We start from the raw sequence: 15,834 nt of genomic DNA, 5'->3' as shown, positions 1-15,834 counted from the left end.
GGAGTTTCTTCATGAAAGCTCACTTAAAAGAGCTCGCATGGTATCATAGGCACTGGGAACCCTTGAATGGTTGTGAACAGAAAAATTGATATCTTTGAGAAATGTAAATGCAAGGGGAACAAAGTAGATGGACTATGAGAACATTGATCTGAATCAGCGGACTCTGAGTCTGGATTAAGGGACATAGAGTATAATAGGTAGGCTACTGAATAATGGAGATAAATGACACTAAAGAACATTGCAACTAAGAAATGACAGTAGCCACAGGAGGTGGGTAATTCATTGATGGGTTACCAAGGTGTAGATGACCTGCTTAAACGTTTAGGATTTGTCTTAATTTTATTGATTGGGTGATTCCATAATGTTGATTCTGTTAACCAAAATAGATGCTCTAGGAGGTAAAGGAGATTTTTGTTGGGAGCGGTGGGAGGAGTTAGGGAGGATGATGAATGGAGTTTTGGAAACACTGAGGTTAAAGTGCCTATGGAGAAAACCAAAAGCTGGATATATTAATTTAGAGCTGAGAAAACACGGTAAATATAAAACACATTAATACTGTGTTGATGAAATGTAAGCCATACACTTAAGAAGAGGTTCTTTTTAAACCAAAGTCAAATGTAGGTTGTTTTATTGTAAATATCATCAAAATCCACAACAGCAGAAACATATTAATCATTTTGAAATTTAAAAATCCTTTAGAACTTGAGAAAGAGTATTAGAAATGCATTTATATCACATAGAAAGTCAGTAGCAAATACAAACTAGTCAAGCAGGACATAGTTCTTTTCTGGCATGCCTGAATAATAAAAATATTTATCAATTAAAATGTCAATATCTGTCTTTCTGGAACACCTCTAAACCTGAGTCAACAAACATTCTTTTGGGATTGGTTCTGATTGGTGTAAGAAGAGAAATACAGCATTTTGTTTTTTTATTTTGTTTATCTAATCACAGGGAAGGATAAACAAAGGGCAAAAGTGACAGAAAAAATTAGACGTCCTTGAATTTTTTTAGTGGTTGCTGCTGCATTTCATGTTTCATTTTTGTTAGATCATATACATTAGAAAAGAATGACAAAGTTTAGAGAAGAAATATGTACGTACATAGTATCAGAAATAATTTTCGTGTATTGACTCATTTAATATGGTTGTACTTATATTCAACCGGAAGGTCAACTCTTTTGCTATAAGGTTCTCACACTGCTAACAAGAAATGGCTTGTTTCCTGGTTGCAGGTCATGAACAGCACACAGTGTCCCTTCTAGGCACACTGGATTATTGATCACTGCACAGATGCAGGCTAATCAGAATTGCACCTGAAATCACTTGTGCAATTAGTGATGCAAGAGTGATCACAGGAATCAAGACAGGGAGCCAAGGGAAAGGAAAACAGGTGCACAAAGAAGCAGTTCAGATGGGAGACCGGGAAAGCTAAGGGGAAAACTGGGAAACAGAGTCTGGAAAACTCACAGATTGACTGATACCCAGGGGTAAGAGATGGGACTTTGATAGGAGTGGTGCCTATGAATTAGGGGAGGAAGGAAGAGGTGAGATCCTAATGTTGGTGAAAGTATAGAGACAAAGGGAGTCAACTAAGTGGCCAGAAAATAGAAATGGAAAGTAAAAATGAGACTTAATTCTTTAGTCAGGGAAGCAAAGCCACCAGGAAAACTTGAGAAAGAGTAAGAGAAAGAGAGGGAGAAAATATGAGATAATATTTTGATATTTTGATATACTAGAGAACAAAATATTATTCTCCAGTATAAAAAGAACAAAGTAAGAAATATGATCTATTGGATTCCTATTCACAATGAAAATTATCAAACAGTAAGTTGTCTCTTAGACAATGCTACTAGAAGTTACTTATGTAGTTGCCTTATTGTTCATTTAATTTCAGTTTAACTGAAGGGATTTTACCCTTTTCCTTCCTTCTACGTGGTCACTCTGCTGTTCAAAGAGTAAGCATCATTTGTTTAGGTAAAGCAATTGGTGTTGCAAATCCTTCCAATATACCATCTCAGAGGGCTGCTAATATGATGAACTGTACAAGGAACACAAAATTTTAGGTTGGCCGTTCTTGTGTATAGGGGTAACCTAAAGCTAGTAATTATACCCCACAAAAGAAAATAAATTCTTATGACCTCTTTGATCCCACCTGAAATATCTCATAATAAACAATCAAATAAATAACAAGCAAACAAAAGTAAACAGCAGCCTCCCCCAGTTGCAGTGACCTAAAATATTTCCTAATCTGAATTTCCTCTCAGGGCAGGAAACTCTTCCATAGGCTTCCTTGCAGCCTTCTGCGCTGGAGTGTGTCCCACTGACTTTGGTTGTCCATCTCTCTACAAGAAGGTAACATTCTGAAACTTAGTTTAAATACTACTGGGTCTTAGAATCTTTTGTAGGTAGTTGCTGAAACTTGAAGTTGAATAACACTTTGAAGTACTATGTTACACTGCATTATGAAAACCTTCATTTTGTAGCTGTCTCTTCATCTCTCCAACATGTCACACAAATATAGAAGAAACAGAATCTGCAATACCTAAGGGGAAAAAAGGAATCATTAGTCTATTTCCTCTTTAGATGCTTTTGAAATTGTAAAATAAAGCAATTTTTCATTTGGGTTCAGAAAGAGTTAGTACCTACTAAGAAAATAATGTAATACTTATCACAGCTTGTCCATGTAAACATGGTATCATCAAAGGCAGATATTAGAAGAGATTAGGCATATTAGAAGTATGCCTAATATTTTCGTTTTAAGAAACTAAAATAATTTTAAAGATTTTAAAAATCGACAACAAAAACTACTTGTTAACTGAATAAATGTATGCATCTGGAATCTGTATTGAACTAATACATTATTTCTTAGAGGCAAAATAACTTAAGAAATTATTTTAAATGCAATTTCATAACTCAAATTCTAAAATTTGAATGTGGGTAAAACTTTAATAAATCACAAGTGTGCTATGCTTTCTTTACACACAAGAACACAGACTGCAACATCATGGCAAAAGCAATAACTAGCCTATCCGAAGACTGGTTTTTATTGTAACTTACCATATCTTCGAAATCTCTTGCAGCTATGAAATACTATCTGCCTTATACCATTGTTCATAAGAGTAATATGACATCATTGTAACTTTCAGGGCATATTCACTTTCAGGAAGAATTTCAATCCTTGTATGATCACTAACCAGGCATGCCCTTAAAGATTCATATTATGAAAGCAGGTGGAGAGCAGAAATGATCTCCACTCACCCTTAGTAGCTGAGGGATGGAGAAAGGCTGTGGTGAGGGATGTAGTTATAACTGAGGCAATTATAACCAATATTTGAATTATGTTATTTTAACACTCCTGTCAGAGGTTTGAAAGCAGTCACCCCTCAGCCCAAATCCAAGATCCACCACTGCTGCAGTCAGACATAATATGTGTTTAGCAGCAAGAGTTCAATGATTAGCATCAGTAATTTTTTTTTTTTTTTTTTGAGACAGGGTCTTGTTCTGTTGCCCAGGCTGGAGTGCAGAGACCTGATCTTGGCTCACTGCAACCTCCGTCTCCCAGGTTCAAGCGATTCTCCTGCCTCAGCCTCCCAAGTGGCTGGGATTACAGGTGTGCACCACCATGCCTGGCTAATTTTTGTATTTTTAGTAGAGACGGGATTTCATCATGTTGGTCAGGCTGGTCTTGAACTCCTGACCTTGTGATCCGCCCGCCTCGGCCTCCCAAAGTGCTGGGATTACAGGCGTGAGTCACTGCGCCCGGCCAACATCAGTAATTTATCTGCAAGTTCCAAAGATGTACAAGCTCCCAGTAATGCTGAAAAGTGGAGGCCTGATGGGGTTGCTAGTGCTCTGGCCAATATATTTCTGTGATGTTAACTTTTTTCAATGAATAACTTATTAAAACTGTCGCATCAGGGTGACAAAATAGATCACTCATGAACTCTCATGGATTCTGCCTTATGGAATGATTGGATAATAATCATTAAACATAAACTTTCAAATTTTTCTGTAACTAATCAGTCTCATAATCTGAAAAATTCTGCATTTTTAAAAAATTGTATATATGTTGGAACAAATTATAATGAGAAACGACATGATTGCTCTAATATGTAACTCAGTTTGGGTCTAGCTTGATTCAGAAAATACGCTGATTTCTAAACCAAAAGTTTTAGAACATAGGTTTGAATATAGTTTTATAACATAGTTAAAATTCTTAACCAGCTATTTTAGTTTGGTTGGTGGTCCATTTAAAAAGTTGTCATTCAGGCCGGGCATGGTGGCTCACGCCTGTAATCCCAGCACTTTGGGAGGCCGAGGAGGGTGGATCACGAGGTCAGGAGATCGAGACCATCCTGGCTAACATGGTGAAACCCTGTCTCTACTGAAAATACAAAAACAAAAAATTAGCCGGGCATGGTGGTGGGCCTCTGTAGTCCCAGGTAATCAGGAGGCTGAGGCAGGAGAATGGTGTGAACCCGGGAGGTGGAGGTGGCAGTGAGCCGAGATCGCACCACTGCATTCCAGCCTGGGAGACAGAGTGAGACTCCATCTCAAAAAAAAAAAAAAAAAGTTGTCATTCAATAAAAAAGCATGTTTGGTATTTGCCTAAGCCTCTCAATTCTAGTGGGTGTTTTGCTAGAATTCTGTAGATGGCAAGGGGCATATTAAGTCACAAACAATACTAACGCTCAGTTTCAATATATTTGAAAACATAGAAAAACTTTTGATAGTCATTGAGCAGATATTACAATACACAAATTAAGAAAACTTTATAGTTATGAAATGTAAATTTGGAACAAGAAGACATTTCTGCAGGAGTCCACTCTCCTAAGCTTTGTGTTTATCTCGTTTTTAAAGTAATTAACCTTGGTAAATTATTACTTTATCTTATGTTTTAAGATATACATGTAACATATATTTTTTACTAAGGTCCCTCTTCCTTTTTCAAATACTAATATGTTTAACAGTTCCTCTTGTAAAACACTTTTTTTGTTCATCATTTGGTTAAAGGACAAAATCTATTACTGCTAAAGTGATTTGAGTATATATTGTAACTCTAAAATATTCAAATAATCTCCTTAATATTTATCTCGAGGTTCTAAACACAAATTTATGACTTACCACAAACATTACTTCCCATTTTGACATGGGCGTAACCATCTACTCCCCATGAACTTCCCCAAGAATTCCGCACAATCCAATATGGAGTGCTTCCTACAATGAAACATAAATGGTAACAAATCCTGAAAACTCAACTTTGTTATGAATGTTTAAGTTTCTTTATTTTAAGTTGGATTCTTGATAAGGATAGTAGCTCTGAGAAGAAGATTAAAAATGTAATGTAATGTAATGTAACTTAAACTACTTTATTTTAACTAAGTAAACCTGAGCAGTACTTCGGGACACACTCCAATCAGTAGAAATATATGCTTGAATTCACTTCCCTTTATACAGGGACTGCATAAAATGAAAACAAACACCAATTTCCAATGAATGAGAAAAAGAAACAAAGAACTGATACATACATATGATAAAATAATATGCACTTACCTTTTCCCAACAATTATTCTAAATATTCCAGATAGTTTTGTATTGATAAAAATTATCATCATTTTAACAAGATATCCACCCAAAAATTGACAGGTGGAATCTGACAAGACATTTATATTGGGAACAGGTCCCCCAAATCTGGCCATAAACTGGCCCCTAAACTGGCCATAAACAAAATCTCTGCAGCACTGTGACATGTTTGTGATGGCCATGACACCCACGCTGGAAGGTTGTGGGTTTACCGGAATGAGGGCAAGGAAAACCTGGCCGAACCCAGGGCAGGAAACTGCTTAAAGGCATTCTTAAACCACAATAATAGCATGAGCAATCTGTTCCTTGAGGACATGCTCCTGCTGCAGATAACTAGCCAGACCCATCCCTTTATTTCAGCCCATGCCTTTATTTCCCATAAGGAATACTTTTAGTTAACCTATAATCTACAGAAACAATGCTTATCATTGGCTTGCAGTCAATAAATATGTGGGTAAAGCTCTGTTCAGGGCTCTCAGCTCTGAAGGCTCTGAGACCCCTGATTTCCCACTCCACACTCTGTATTTTGTGTGTGTGTCTTTAATTCCTCTAGTGCCACTGGGTTAGGGTCTCCACGACCAAGCTGGGCTCAGCACATTTACACCTATAAGATTGTTGAGAAGTTGTGAAGGTCTTATGAGGACTTAGCCATAGCAGAACCAAATTTCAACGTTCTACAGGATGGTGATCATGTTGCGGTCAGCATCCAAGCTGGAAAGCAATCAACTGAGTCTTATCAGCACTTACCTGTTTTATCAAACCCAGTTATGAGAACTGCATGATTTGCTTCTCCACTAGAGCAGTGATGCTGTATAATGCCTCCCAGATAATCTTGCCAGCTCACTGCATCTACTATGACTACCAAAGGGCCAAAGGTAAGAAGTGCTTTTGCCATTTCATCTTCTTGGTTACTACCAAAAGAGGAAATATTTGGTTAGAAAATTTAGTTTTTAAGGTAAAAATAACAATGATCTATACAATCTGTGTATAATTCTGAGTAGGTTTGGTTGCAGTTACAAAGGACCTAAACAATGGAAGCTAAGTCAGAGAGATTGGTAGTCTATGGTTGGGATAGGGTTACAGGATATCAAGAACCCAAGCTCTTTCTCTATCATTGTGTTGCTATTCAAAGGTCTCCATTTTCAGGGTCCATTCATGGTCCAAGATGGCTGCTGGGACTCCAGCCATTTAACCCATATTTAAGACAGTAGAAAGGAGAAGTGGTACATCTCTGTTGAAAAGACTTCCCAGAAATAACACGCAACACTTCCACATATATCTTCACGGATTTCATTGGCCAGAACTCAGTCATATGACTAAGTCTAGCTTAAAGGAAGATGGGGAATGAGTTCTGTAGCTGGCTGGAAAGTCAGTGAAGATATAGGGCTTCTTTTATTAAGGAAAGTGGAAAGACTGGATATTTGGAGATAACTTGCCATCTCTGCCATACCGTGAGAATCAAGAGACTAACTTACGTTAGTCACTTTCAAATATAGAAATTATAGGGAAGGGCTACCCAAAAGTGGCTAATATAATTATACAATAGTAGAAATGTTAAACAAATATTTTAAAAAGACAAGAAATGTTAGGATGCCAGATGAACTAGGTGTTAGACTGTGAAGACTGCAAAATACACAATTATTGCCTTCACACATGGACATAAAGTCTCATATTATACAACATTTGTCCTTCATCGATCTTACAAGTGAGTGATCAAATCATTATTGACATTTTTCAAAGGACAGCTTTCTGGGTGAAGGATACTGAAACTGAAACAAGTTCCTAGTAGTTCAAGCCAGTAAGATAGCATTTTGTAGTTTACTGCTACAGCAAGCCAGGGGTGGATTAGTGGCTTGAAAGAGTAAATAATCTTTCATGATGACCAGCTGGAGACCAGTTTCTAGAGAGGGAATATTTTGTCCACAGAGGAGCAAAAAGTTGACTGCATAATAATGGAATTTATTGAAATAGAAACTATATACTCATTTTATGCATTTATTCATGTTATCTATTAGCACGAATATCTGCTTTTTAACATAAGCTGACATTTCTAATTTTTGCTACTGTAACACAGTTTATATTAACTAAGATGATCCTCAGACAGGCAAAATTGTAAAGTTTTTAAAAGGGTCATGATAGGTTACAGGTTTTTAATTATCCCACACCTGGGTTCAGATTCCAACTATACACTGCAGCCCTTTAACCTACCGTGCAGAATCAATATAAGGATAAAATTATGGAATATAATTTTGCAAGACATGAATTATGTAGCATGCCCAGCATATAAGTTATACTCGAAGTTTACAATAAGGATTATTTATTTCCCTCATTTCTAACTTATCTAATAACTAATTTTGTTCCCCATAGGATTTAGTGTATAAAGTACATCTTATTGTATCAAAATTCTTTGAGTATTTCCTGATTTAAACATGATATATATATATATATATATATATATATATATATATATATATATAAAATCTCTCTATCAACCAGAACACAGCTGTCTCCACCAATTTGAGATAACAAAGGATTACTGGAAGTTCATCTCATCAAAGATCCAGTTTCAGGGACATCAGGAGAAAAGCAGAAAGATCAAGAAGAAGGAATATTTTTAGAATGCAAAGGGTAACTGACATTGCAGAATCAAAGAAACAATTTAGTAATAATCCCTGATTTGGGTTAGAGCTGAAGAAAAGATATCAAAGATTAGAAGTAAGAAATAGAATGGCAAGCCTCAGTCATAAGCAGAGGCAAATGTTCCATTTGGCCCCAGAATTGAGTGGCATTGCTATCATTTGTCTTTCAGAAAGATGTCAGGTTTTAGAGAGTTCAAATATGCTCCAGACAGCATTTTAATTTTCATTATTAACCCAATATAGAACTACTATCAACATGTACATTGTTGATAATGGCTATATTATCAAACATTGATTCCATGAGTTTACTATTCATTTCACAGATTAATAATTTCCAAAACCTACAGTCTTCAAAGAATTTTCCTAAATTTTATTGTCATCAAGATGCGGCAATGAAGGCAAGTCTGACCTCTTACCGACACTTCATGATGTAGATTTCCATCTCATCTTCCCTAGAATTCAGTGCGTTACACTGTGTCTGAATTTTTCTGACTATTGTTATATGTAGTAGGTTCCTACAGTTTTTGTTTATTTACATAGTCATTCTAATATTCTAGTTTGAGTTCTGAAATTTCTGGGGTCTGATAAAAATTCATGAAGAACCCTGGGGATCATTTTGCTTTAAAATTAGATTATATTTTTATGTTTTAGAGGATTTTTTTCCCTTCTTAGATGTGTTCGGGTTCTGCACAATGTTTTAAAGAGTGTTTGGCTGAAAACCTAAGACCTCATGACCTTACCAATAGTGTTGGGAGTAAAAACACAAGCTTTAGAGTTGAACAGATACGACTAGTTCTAATCAGACTCCACAGTTTATGAGCTGTATGGCCCTCCCTGAGTCTCAGGCATCCATCTTATATGGAAACAATATACTGAAGTACAAAGGACCAGGTCTTGTGCCCAGTTAGGGCAAATGCTTTGGAAGACCTTCCCACATCCTCAGGGTGTCACCAATGCAATGCACACTCACCCAACTTGCAACAATGAGATCCTGCAGCCCTTTCCCTGAGCTGTTTTCCTCCTAGAGCCCAGAAAGCAAGCCCAGTCCCCATCTCTATCCCCAGCTGCACCCTCAACTAATGAACCAGGGAAGACAACAATCATCAATTTGGGTGGGATGGCACTGAAGTGTACATTTTACCCTGGCCGCCAGAGTTCCCCAGCAGGACTAAGCACGAGGTTAGCCACAGCACTAACTGGCTTAATCAGGAAACCCTGCTGCCCTGGTTCTCTCATTTTCCCACCCCACTACCAATCTTTCCTGGGATCACTTCCTAGGTGTTCCAACTGAACTCTTGCTGTTTCCTTCTAAATCTGTTCCTGTCTTAGACTTTCAAGTTTCATTAATGGTAATTCTATTTTTCAGTCATTCAGATCAAAAGGCCGGGAATCCTCCTAGACTCCCTTCTCTCTTATCTCCTCTCCAATAAAAAACTGTGTAGGGCTTTACCCTCTGTTTGGGGTATGAATCTATACATACCCCTCATCTCTCATCTCCAAGGCCATTCTTCTAATACCCTGTTCTAAGGCTGCTACTGCCTGGGGACTGATATGGTTTGGCTGTGTCTCCACCCAAGTCTCAAATTGAACTGTATCTCCCAGAATTCCTACGTGCTGTGGGAGGAAGCCAGGGTGAGGTAATTCAATCATGGGGGCCAGTCTTTCCAGTGCTATTCTCGTGATAGTGAATAAGTCTCATGAGATCTGATGGTTTCATCAGGAGTGTCTGCCTTTGCTTCTTCCTCAATTTCTCTTGCCACTGCCATGTAAGAAGTGTAAGAAGTGCCTTTCACCTCCCACCATGATTCTATGGTCTCCCCAGTCATGTGGAACTGTAAGTCCAATTAAATCTCTTTTTCTTCCCAGTCTTGGGTATGTCTTTATCAGCAGCATGAAAATGGACTAATACAGTAACTTGGTCTTAGTAGAGTGGGGCATTGCTGGAAAGATACCCGAAAATGTGGAAGGGACTTTCGAACTGGGTAATAGGCAGAGGGCTGGAACAATTTCAAGGGCTCAGAAGAAGAAGGAAAATGTGGGAAAGTTTGGAACTTCCTAGAGACTTGTTGAATGGCTTTGCCCAAAATGCCAATAGTGATATGGACAATAATTAGGTCCAAGCTGAGGTGGTTTCAGATGGAGATAAGAAACTTGTGGGAAATGGAGCAAAGGTGACTCTTGTTATGCTTTAGGAAATAGACTGGCAGCATTTTGCCACTGCCATAGAGATTTGCGGAACTTTGAACTTGGGAGAGATGATTTAGGGTATCTGGTGGAAGAAATTTCTAAGCAGCAAAGCATTCAAAAGGTGACTTGGGTGCTGTTAAAAGCATTCCATTTTAAAAGGGAAACATAAAAAGAGCATAAAAGTTCAGAAAATTTGCAACCTGATGATGCAGTAGAAAAGAAAAACCCATTTTTTGAGGAGAAATTCAAGCCAGCTGCAGAAATTTGCATAAGTAGCAAGGAGCCTAATGTTGATCCCCAAGATCATGGGGAAAATGTCTTCAGGTTATGTCAGACACCTTCATGGCAGCCCCTCCCATCACAGGCCTGGAGGCCCAGAAGGAAAATGTGGTTTCGTGGGCTAGGCCCAGGGTCCTCAAGCTGTGTGCAGCCTAGGGACTTAGTGCCCTGTGTCCCAGATGCTCCAGCCATGGCTCAAAGGGGCCAAACATAGAGCTCAGGATGTGGCCTTGGCAGCTTCCATTTGGGGTTGAGTCTGTGGGTGCACAGAAGCCAAGAACTGAGATTTGGGAACCTCCACCTAGATTTCAGAAGATGTACGGAAATGCCTGGATGCACAGGCAAAAGTTTGCTGCAGGAGCAGGGCCTTCATGAAAACCTCTGCTTGGGCAGTGCAGAAGAAAAACGTGCCGTGTCTGACCCCGAAAGAGTCCCACGGGAGTTGTGAGAAGAGGGCCACTGTCCTCCAGTCCCCAGAATGGTAGATCCACTGACAGCTTGCACCATGCACCTGGAAAAGCCGCAGCCACTCAATGCCAGACCATGAAAGCAGCCAGGAGGGAGGCTGTACCCTGCAACGCACAGAGGCAGAGCTGCCCAAGACCATGGGAACCCACATCTTGCATCAGCATGACCTGGATGTGAGATCTGGAATCAAAGGAGATCATTTTGGAACTTCAAAATTTGACTGCCTGCTGGATTTTGGCATTGCATGGGCCCTGTAACCCCATTGTTTTGGCCAATTTCTCCCACTTGGAATGGCTGTATTTACCCAGTACCTGTATCCCTATTGTATCTAGGAAGTAATTAGCTTGCTTTTGATTTTACAGGCTCATAGGCAGAAGGGACTTCTCTTTTCTCAGATGACACTTTGGACTGTGGACTTTTGGGTTAATGCTGAAATGAGTTAAGACTTTGGGGGACTGTTGGGAAGGCATGATTGGTTTTGAAGTGTGAGGACATGAGATTTGGAGGGGCCAGGGATGGAATGATATGGTTTGACTGTGCCCCCACCCAAGTCTCAACTTGAATTGTATCTCCCAGAATTCCCATATGTTGTGGAGGGACCCAGAGGGAGGTAATTGAATTCATGGGGGCTGGTCTTTCCCATGCTATTCTCGTGACAGTGAATAAGTCTCACAAGATCTTATGGGTTTATCAGGGGATTCTGCTTTTGCTTCTTCCTCATTTCCTCTTGCTGCTACCACGTAAGAAGTGCCTTTTGCCTCCCGCCATGATTCTGAGGGCTCCTCAGCCATGTGGAACTGTAAGTCCAATTAAACCTCTTTTTCTTCCCAGTCTTGGGTATGTCTTTATCAGCAGTATGAAAACAGACTAATACAGGGACAGTATAACCTCATCTCCTACTAGTCTTGTCTTTTTTCTCCACACTGCAGCCACAGTGGCTTCATCATTGTTCTAACATGCGAGACATGTTTCTGCTTCATGATCTTTGCATTTACAGCCTCTCTGCTTGGAACAATTTTCCCCCAGATATCTGTGTGGTTAAGTCCACACACTTCTCCACGTCTTCACTTGAACATAACCTTTTCAGTGAGTGAGACCCTGCTAGGCAACCCTTTCTCAAATTGTACACTCCCCCTACCACCAGATCTTTCCTCTTCCTCCCACTGTTTCCTTTTGTTCTCTTTGGAAATTATTACAGTTAACATGCCATATGCATTTTTATTTTTCGTTGATTGTCTGTCTCAATTACTAATGAGGACAAGGTTTTTGTCTGTTTTGTTCTTTGCCAAATTCCCTGAACTTAAAAAAAAGTCAGTAAATATCTGAATGAATACATAAATCAAAGAAAGATCTTCCTGCAGTCAAATGCTATCAGCTTAGCATTGTATTGTTAGAGTTTAATCTTCAATATAAACAAGAGATTTTGACTGGGACCTCTTCCTTCCTAATCAAAGGCCCAATGCCAATAACTCCTGCATTCTCTCTTTCCCTTAATTCAGACTAATGCCTATTATTCTTCAATTTCCTACCATGACAAGGGATTCCCTTAATCCCTTTTAATGATATTTTGTAAATCTAGTTTTTTCTTGTACACATCCTTCCCTTATACTCTCAAGGAAGTCACAGTTTATAGGGCATACTTTCTCATTTTAGAAAGCACATTACCTTTACCCCCAAAGGAGATGTTGACCAAGGTACTCAGTGACCCTGAACATTTCATTATAAGTCCTACGTAGCCTGCCAGCTGTGGAATTAAGGCTGCCTGGTACATGGTTCCTAGGGTCACCCTGAGGACCCTTGTTGCAGACCAGAGTTGTGTTGACAACCTGCCAGTTCTCTGGCACACTTATGCTCATTTAAACGGGTACATTTTGTTCAAGGATGCAATTTCACCCTTGATTTCTTTCAGATCCCCTGGGTAGATACCATCTGGATCAAGGGATTCTTTTATATTTTATATATGACCACTAAGTCATAGGGCATTCTGTTCCTTATCCAAATTTAATTTAGTTCCTCTGTTTTCTCTGTTTCAAAAGACTGCAAAGTTCCCATCATATATTTTCTTAATGAAGCCGGGAGTTGGTTGGGTCTCCCTTTGTACTTTTCACCCATGAACTCTATCAAATGGTCATGATGAGTCTCCAGCCAGCTCTGTGTTTTTCATGTGCTTTTAAAGCATTTTTAATGATTGTTTCCCCCCAAACTATCCAAAGTTATCTTGCCCTTCAATCTCAACACAAGTCCTTTCCCTCAGCCTGTCTTTATCTATCCCTACATTCCCATCATGCTTATAGTGTATGCTACATAATTTATCTTCAGTAATATACGCTTCCCTCTTGTTTCTAATCTGAATTTTTGTGTTATATTTTTCAAATGGCTGATGTCTTGAAAAATGCAAAGAACATAAATGGTATTTAAAATATGCTTCCTGATACGTAGCCTGTATGATATTAGCCGCACAAAGCAATTCTGGATGGACTCACCATTAAGACTGAAATATGCTAATGGTATTATAACACCTAAATTTGATAAGATGAAGGTGATAAATATAAATATAAATTATGCACCAATAATTTATAAGTATAATAAAATATAAAACATAACAAATAAATATACATATAAATTATTCCTTAAACAGAATTTAAATTTTTTATTTCTATTGCAATGACACTTGGAAAATTAAGTAGATTATAATTAAGAAACAACATTTACAACATTTCATTGTAATTGCTACTCTTTCTAGTAAAAAGTAGGTTTTACAATGATTAAGAGTATGCACTGATGCCTTCAATCAAATTATTAACTAGTCAACAGATCATAAATTTAAAATATATAAAGAAAAACATAATACAATATGACATTTACCTGAAGTCATATGCAGAATAACCTTTGATTGAAAATCCAGAATGTGAACCAGAAAAGTAATGGCACAGACCATTTTGTGCTTTAAAAGGATATTCTGAATCTTTCACCAGTTTTACTTGCATCTAAAAGAAAACAATCACTGAAAATGTTTACTGTCAATTGTTTTGTAAATCAAATAGAACTTACTTCACTGTGTCAAAACAGATTCAGTTTCACACACCTCCATCATGTGCATATACTTTGCATTCTTTCGCTTTTCTTTCTTGAGACAGAGTCTTGTTCTGTTTTTCAGGCTGGAGTGCAGTGGCTCGATCTTGTCTCACTGCAACCTCCACCTCCTGGGCTCCGTCTCCCCAGTAGCTGTGACTACAGGTATGAGCCACCACACCAGGCTAATTTTTTGTATTTTTTGTAAAGACGGGGTCTCACTCTGTTGCCCAGGCTGGTCTTAAACTCCTGGACTCAACAAATCCACCTGCCTTGGCCTCCCGAAATACTGGGATTATAGGCGTGAGGCATTTTGCCCAGCCTATACTTTGGGCTTTTAACATTATAAATTAAATCTATCCAGAATAAGCACCTTGTTCTGGATAGCCTAGACATTTGGAGTCAATATCTTTCCTTTTCCCTTACTTCTCTGTATCTTACAGCATCCTTTTGTAGATCCTCCATGGATCTAATAACAATCTTGTCATCTTTCTCCTGACGGTGCTATAGGACAGCTCACTTTCCTCCCAGTGCTTCTGGTTCTGCCAAGTCCTTCAGACTCCATTCGGTGGTTTATACACAGGCAATGGGTAAGCCAAGCATTCTTTCTGTCACTTCACTTTTATGCCATTCATATAGCATGTGTCAAATACTTCATAGTTATCTGCACAAAATCCTCCCTTTTCGAATGCTAGGCTAATGAAAGGGAGGAGACTCATAATTCATTGCTGTCTACAGTGTGTACAGAGCAGCTCCTGGAATACGTGATTAAAAATGCAACCAATGGATAATGGAAGAGAATTCAGGTTTGGGAAACTCTGGCTTGATGACGTTTTACAGAACCCAACAGCACCCTTATTGGCAAATTTCATGCAGTTGATATCAGATCTGGGACACTGTCAGGGCAAGTCCTAAGAACACTGAGGGACACTGGGGTATACTGAGCAAACCCTACTGTGAGAGGCCGGGGAATAAAGGTACAACTCCATCTCAGCTACTGACTTGGCAACATGATCTCACCTCTCAGGCTTCATTTCTTCATCTATAAAAAGAGATACAGGCTGGGCACGGTGGCTCATACCTGTAATCCCAGTACTTTGGGAGGCTGAGGCAGGTGGATCACAATGTCAGGAGTTTGAGATCAGCCTGGCCAATATGATGAAACCACATCTCTACTAAAAAAACAAAACAAAACAAAACAAAAAAAAAACACCAAAAAATTAGCTGAGTGTGGTAATGGGCACCCGTAGTCCTAGCTACTCAGGAGGCTAAGGCAGCAGAATTGCTTGAACCCGGGAAGCAGAGATTGCAATGAGCCAAGATTGCACCAGTGTACTCCAGCCTGGGTGACAGAGTGAGATGCTGTCTCAAAAAAAAAAAAAAAAAAAAAAAAAGAGGTAAAAGATTAGTTCGTCTCTAATTCCCTTTTAACCTTAACATTCAGAAATTCCATGAAAATAAAAAAATCATATATTCTCAACTTTCTGGGGAATTATGAGATATTCAGATCTGCAAAAAAGCATGTATATACTAAGAAATGTCAAGAAATAAATATAAATATTTCTCTGAAGACAGAGTTCAGAATTTTCCCCTTTTGATTTCTT

At 38.6% G+C, this 15,834-nt stretch overlaps 1 protein-coding gene across 1 annotated transcript in view; it reads right to left on the bottom strand.

Moving 5' to 3' along the window:
* Positions 1-594: 594 nt before the first annotated feature.
* Positions 595-15,834, bottom strand: part of CTSO (cathepsin O) — a 29,828-nt gene continuing 14,588 nt past the window's right edge. The window contains exons 5-8 of the mRNA XM_050791286.1: positions 14,024-14,145; positions 6,333-6,496; positions 5,127-5,219; positions 595-2,544 (exon numbers count right to left, since the gene is read on the bottom strand). Of these exons, the coding sequence (XP_050647243.1) occupies positions 2,510-2,544; positions 5,127-5,219; positions 6,333-6,496; positions 14,024-14,145 (414 nt within the window). The 3' untranslated portion in view covers positions 595-2,509. The remainder of the gene's footprint in view (positions 2,545-5,126; positions 5,220-6,332; positions 6,497-14,023; positions 14,146-15,834) is intronic.

Source organism: Macaca thibetana, chromosome 5 (genome assembly GCF_024542745.1).
Source record: "Macaca thibetana thibetana isolate TM-01 chromosome 5, ASM2454274v1, whole genome shotgun sequence".
NCBI lineage: Eukaryota > Metazoa > Chordata > Mammalia > Primates > Cercopithecidae > Macaca > Macaca thibetana.
This window is presented reverse-complemented; position numbering and strand designations above follow the sequence as displayed.